Source organism: Echinops telfairi, unplaced genomic scaffold (assembly GCF_000313985.2).
Source record: "Echinops telfairi isolate 266 unplaced genomic scaffold, ASM31398v2 ScPeMD7_25;HRSCAF=90, whole genome shotgun sequence".
NCBI lineage: Eukaryota > Metazoa > Chordata > Mammalia > Afrosoricida > Tenrecidae > Echinops > Echinops telfairi.
The window spans coordinates 6,199,106-6,205,461 of record NW_022103922.1 but is presented as its reverse complement, the minus strand read 5'-3'; the positions used below and the strand labels follow the sequence as shown (position 1 = coordinate 6,205,461).

The window sequence follows — 6,356 nt, the reverse complement described above, 5'->3', positions numbered from 1 at the left end:
TCCTCTTCCTCCTCCTCCTCCTCTTCTCTCCTCTCCTCTCCTCTTCTTGTCTCTTCTCGAGTCTGTCACCCATGACAATGTATTGAATAAAGAGGCAAAATTCAGATTGGAGAGACACCACCAGGTAGTACATCTCTTTTTGGAGACATTTTGGAAGGCCAGGTTGGGAATCTATCAACCGCTTGGGCAGCTTTCTCAGCAAGGCCAACTCTCTTTGCTGCCAGGCTCCAGGGACTAACTATTCCAGGAGAGTGAGTTGTCTGAGGGGAGCCCATCTACCTCCCTCCCACCTTGGACCCTGGACATTGGTCAATAGGAGGCTCAGTGTGACTGGGACTTCTACATAGACGTGGCAGGACGGGAAGCACGTTTGGTAGGAAGGGTGGTTATGGAAGGATGGGATTACAGCTTTTCCATGGAGGTCAGAGGAGGCTCTGTGGTCCCGTCAATACGGAGAGACCCCAGGATGGGTCCGGATATAAGAGGGTGCATGTGTGTGCTTACTGCTCTCTGGTGAGGGCCACGGAAGCTAATCTGTTCCTTTGTTTTCAGGGGCTCTTGGCTTTGGGTCTCAGTGCAAGTCCATTGGAAAAAGCGGCTGCAACAATCTAGTGGTCACCAGCAGTGCCATGATGGTTCAGCGACTGGGACCCATGTCACCGCCAGCAGACCAGGTCTCAACCGCTGGAAACCCGATCAGTCCTAGCTCCCAGAGGGCAGTGAATGCAGGCAGACTCAACCTACCTCCTCCAGATACCAGGTCTCGCTTTATTATTTTATTAATATTGTCTGCTTCGTTGTGCTCTAACCATAGTGTGGGTGATTGTTTTTCTGTTCCACACACAACACACACACACACACACCCCTCACACTTTGTGGGAAAACAGGTTTGAGAACCAAGTACGTACAAAGCTATCATCTTCCTTTGGGAGGAATGAATGGTTCCAAAACTACCTGTCCTGTGGTGGAAGGAACCCTAGTGGCACAGGTATTGAGCACTGGGCTACTGGGTGAAGGTTGGCAGTTCTAATCCACTAGCCGCTCTGAGGGAGAAAGATGCGGTAGTCTGTCCTTATAAAGTCACACTGGCTGGGAGCCCAAAGGAGCAGTTCTCAGCTATCTTACAGGGTTGCTGAGAGCTGGCATTTCGGTCTTGGGGTCTGAGCAAAATGAAGGCTCCATTTGAGACCCTGGACTTGCCAGGTGGGGCGGGGACTGGTCCAAGCCCAGGGTGCCCCTTTGTCGCTTCATGGTAGAGTTTGTCGGAGCTCCTGTGGCTAAGGAACTAGAGCAGGTGTCCGGACTCTCCGACCCGCCCCATGTTCAGGGTGTATCTTGCAGAAGGCCCTGGCCGCTGCTCTCTTTTGTCTGCCCCGCCACCTCTCTGCCCATATGTGTATTAAGTTCTGAAAGAGCCCTGGTGGGGGCGCTAAACATTGGACTGCTAACCATAAGGTCAGCGGTTCAGCGGTTCCAACCCACCAGCTGCCGCTTTGCAGAAAGATGAGGCTGTCTGCTCCGACAGAGATCTACGATCTGGGAAGCCCTGTATGTAGGGGGCTAAGACTTGGAGTGGACGCCCGGCAGCGGGTTTGGTTTTGCTTTGGGAGGCTCCCTGGCGGTGCAGTGAGTTTTACAGAAGCAGATCAGGAGATCCTGCTGTGAGGTTGCCTCTCCCCACCTCCACCCCCTCCTCAGCCTGCCCTTTGAGCCAATCACTGCCCCTGCAGACCTCTCTTTGTGGACACCCTAGTGCTGAGCAATCCTCTCCGTAGGAGAGCTTGAAGAGTTGGATTTCTCAAGGTTGACATGAAGGATGGGGGCTTAAAGCCAAACTCCTGTGCCGCGTAGAGTGCCTAGTTTCTTGGTTGAATCGAAGTATTTCCACTTCCAGAACACTTTCTTCTTGGAAAAACACAATCCTAAGTGTTTGCTTCTCAGCCCTGTTCTGAGGAGCCCTGGTGGCCCACCCAACGGTCCAAGGCTCTGCAGGAGAAAGGCCTGCTATCCGACGACAGCCGGAACGCTGGTGGGGCCGCTCTGCCCTCTTCTCCGTCTGTCTGTCTCTGTCTCGCTGCTGTGAGTTGGGATCCGCTTGCCCTGGAGAGATGCAAGCAGCCCTGGCCAGCTGTCCCAGTGACCTCTCTGCGCGTCTGTTCCTTACCTGCGGGGCGTGGAACCGCACGGCTTGGTCTTGCGTTGCTAGACTCTCATTGCTTCTTTGTCTCTTTCTCGTTCCTCAGTTCCTGCCCCCCACCCCCCACCCGCTCCCATCCCTCTGCTGTCGTCCTAGCTGCGGCTTGAGACTCAGGAATCAGACCTCTGGGTTCTTTTTTTAAAGTTTTCCCATTAATGCCTTTTTTTTTTTTTTTTTTTTGTTGGACGGAAACTTGTTTCCCACCTGAGACTCTCTGCCATGGGAAGCCTCTTACTACCTCCCCTCGGTGACTGTGCCTTGAGGGGCATCTCAGACTTGCTGAGTGCCGCATGGGAAATGAGCTGTGCTCCCTGGGGCATCTCTGCTTCCTGTCTGTGGTACGGCGGCCCTGCCTCGGAGGCAGAGCACCCTCATTACCGGAGAAGCTGCCTTTCGGCCTGGCGCGAGCTGTCTGAGCTACACACGTGACGTACACCCTCTCATGGGGTCGGCCCGGGAAGGGTCATTACCGTAGCGCTTTCCCACAGAGCTGACTCCTTCGCATAATTTTATATTCTTGAAAGGCCATATCTTCAGGGTGCACGGCCAGCTGTTTTTGACCGTCTTCTGCAAGCTCGTCTATGGAAATAGGATTTCCTCCTCCTCCTCCTCTTCCTTCTTGATGACCCAAGAGCCAAGGAGTTGGGGATTGGCCTGGTGAAGTCTGGAACCTTCTTTTAGCTCTGGAGGAAAGGTCGCATCTGTTTGTGATCTTTAAGGTAGTCCTCGTGCCCCATCCCAGCAGATCTGTTTGTGGTCTTTAGGTTAGCCCATGTGCCCCGTCCCAGCAGATCTGTTTGTGGTCTTTAGGTTAGCCCATGTGCCCCGTCCCAGCAGATCTGTTTGTGGTCTTTAGGTTAGCCCACGTGCCCGTCCCAGCAGGGAATGTTTAAGCTGTGCCAGCTCCTCCTGGAGCCAATTGGGCTCTCCAGAAATAAAGGGAGGCTGGGAGGTGGGGGGGTGGGAGAATGGGCTTTGTGTTGTCTCCACCGAGGGCATGGGGGTGGGTGCTGGGGCAGGAGAGGGCAGGGGGATGGTCACCCCATGCTGAGCCTTATTGTGCAGGCCGTGGGTAGAAGGATCAGCTTCATGTAATGCTACACTCTAAAAACTACTCATTTTCTGCCATTATCAATGTCGTCCTTTATCATGATGGAAAACTTACTCCCTGGTGGCATGGATGAGTACAAAACCCCAAACCAAACCCACCGTGATGGCGTCCGTTCCGACTTCTAGTGACCCGGCAGGACAGGGTGGGACTGCCCCTGGGTTTCTGAGACTGACTCTTTAAGATCTTATGAGTGGGGTTGCTGCCGGCGAGGCCGGAGTTGGAAACCATCAGCCCGGGCTCCGCAGGAGAAAGACGAGGCTTCCTGCTCCCGGGAAGGATTCCAGTCTCAGAAACGCACAGGGGCAGCTCCAGCCTGTCCTAGTGGGTCTAGGATTTAGAATCGACTAGAATAGGGGCAGTGAGTGAGTGCATGTGTGTGTATGTAATTTTATAGAGTTTTATTCTTTGTAAAACAGTTTTTACTTATTTCGCAGGTTGTGTCAAGTGAGAGGTATTGTCTAGGGCAGCGGTTCTCAACCTGTGGGTCGCAACCCCTTTGGGGGTCGAACGACCCTTTCACAGGGGTCGCGCAATTCATCACAGCAGCAAAATGACAGTGATGAAGTAGCAACGAAAATAATGTTATGGTTGGGGGTCACCACCACATGAGGAACTGTATGAAAGGTATCGGCATGAGGAAGGGGGAGGACCACTGTGCTTGGGGAGGGCTTGTCAAGCTGTAAGGGTTTATTCTCTACTCACCGGGAGCTTTGAAGAGGCTTTCGGCTCCCGTAAAGAGTTACAGTCTGGGAAACGCACTGGGGCAGTTCCACCCCTGTAGGGTCGCGGTGACTCAGAATCCCCTTGATGGCAGAGAGCTCCGTTTGGCGTGAGCATGTTTCTGGTTACAGTCAAGTGGAGGGTCAGGGACCAAGAGGAAGACCCTGCAGGAGGTGGGTTGACTCAGTGGCTTCAACCATGGGCTCCGTCTAGCCGGGACTGGGAGGACGGCCCAGGGCTAGAAAGTGCTCTCTCTTCTGCTATCCGTAGGGGTCCCAGTGAGTAGAAACCAACTGTCCAGCACCTCCTGGCCTGGAAACATGATGTGTCTGAAAGTCTACTGGCGAGATAGAAAACCTTCCTTTTCTTGAAGGGCATTGGATTGTACGGAGGAAGAAGACAAACACCGATGCCTACAGCTAGAGGCGCAGCCTGCGGGGTCCTGCGGAGACGTACCCCATCCACACACTTGACCCCTCACCTGAAGGTTGAAGGTTCGCATCCACCCGGAGGCACCTGAGAAGAAAGGCCTGGTGATCCCATTCTGCTGGAAACCTGAAGGGGCTCCGTTCTACTCGGACACACACCGGGTTGCCGTGAGCCACAGCCGACTGGGCTAGGTAGAGTGTGAGGAGACTGAGACAGCTCTCACCCCTGGAACAAGCAAACAGGTGCCAGAGTACATGGGCATCAAGCAAATATCCGACTTCCATGAGCAAGATGCTCAAAGGCAGACAGAAGACGCGAGCAGACGTCCTGGGTTAAGATGGATAACGTACTGGGCACACTGCCCGCCCCGGTGGCCTGGTGAGTTACCGGTTGGGCTGCTGACCACAAGGCCATCAGCTGCCCTACTGGAGAAAGAGGAGGCTTTACTCCTCCCGGAAGAGGTGCAGCCCCAGAAGCCCCCAGGGCCGGTGCTGCTCTGCTCTGTAGGGTCGCCATGGGTCAGAACTGACTGGTTGGCAGGAGGTTTTTGTTTTGTTTTTCATCTGCAATGCTCCCCCTGACAATGACCAGCCATTTAGAGCCCCTGCAAAAAGCTCACTCTAAAGACCTCTGCTCAGGCCAAACTCTGGCTCTCTGTGCCCCGAAAGCTTCAAAGGCTGGGGAGCAAGACCTGTGGACGCCGCCTCACCTGTGTGCGTGGACACCATTCTTGATTACCTTGGATCAGAAAGCCACCTCTGTGTGTCCGGGAAAGGGACTTGAAGGCCCGTGTCATCCCATCACCCGAAGCTCAGCGCTGGGGTCTGCGGGGATGGCTACCTGCTGTCCATGACCACAGGAAACTGAACCCAGGGCCCAGAAGCCAGCGGAAGCTGACAAAGCGCTCCAGCCTGCTTGCATCAAGAAATGACAAAAGGATTGGTGTCACGGGTCACGGGATATCAACACCTGCCCTGCCTGCCACCAGGGATCCCCCTTCCATTCAAGAGAAGCACCACATGGATCAAGGTAGCGCCATCTCTAGGCCGTGAGGCCGGGTCCCGAGATGTCCTGTTTCTGATGGCTCAGGCTCAGAGGACACGGTGGCCTCTGTGACAAGGAGGAGGTCCTATGGGACCATACCTGGCTGCAGTACACAGCTGGGTAGAGTCAGCCCTTCCTTTTGCAAGAGAGCTGTTTGATGAATGCCTATCAGAGTGATCTCGCAGAAAGCAGCAGAGAGCCCCACATTCCAGGTGTGCCGCATCTCCAAACCAACAAGGGCAACACAGGCTGTCCAGCTGGTCGGTGACAGCGTTTCCAAGAGCAACAGGAAGGCACGGGCTCTTCCCGTGCATCCCGCGTCAGGTGCGAAATACAATATGTCAGAGTGAAATAAAAAAATAATTTTCACCTGCGTGGTTGCACAGTGGCCTGCTAACCGTCAGGTCAGCTGTTCGAAGCCCCCAGCCGCCCCTGGGGAGAAAGAGGGGTCCCTCTGTTAACTCGCTGAAAGAGTTACAATCTTGTAAACCCCTGGGGTGGTTTAACCCTGTCCTGTAGAGTCGCTGCACAACGAGTTGTAGAGAGGGCCGCTTCCAACCCATTCTGCCTGGCAGACGCCTGCGTGACGCCAAAGTGGGATTTTTAACAGGTAGGAAGAGCCAGAGGGAAATTGTTAGAAATATGTTTGTTGAAAACTTCCGTTTGTTCCTCAATGGAAGTAAGGGCGCATGGGAAATTCAAGACTGGCCAGTGCTGTTTAAACTCCAACCTTAAGGCCAGCAGTTCGGACGCAACAATCCCTCTTCATCAGGAAGATGAGGTTGTCTTTGTCCACGCCTGCCCCCGTCAATATTTATGGTCTCAGAAACCTTTGGGGTTTGAAGCTCTGCTCTG

The 6,356-nt window shown here is 54.0% G+C and overlaps 1 protein-coding gene across 1 annotated transcript in view; it reads left to right on the top strand.

The window, feature by feature from the left end:
• The window catches only part of GLIS3 (GLIS family zinc finger 3), a 443,094-nt gene that overhangs the window by 152,799 nt on the left and 283,939 nt on the right, over nucleotides 1-6,356 (top strand). The window contains exon 3 of the mRNA XM_004714455.2: nucleotides 553-760. Within this exon, the coding sequence (XP_004714512.1) occupies nucleotides 553-760 (208 nt within the window). The remainder of the gene's footprint in view (nucleotides 1-552; nucleotides 761-6,356) is intronic.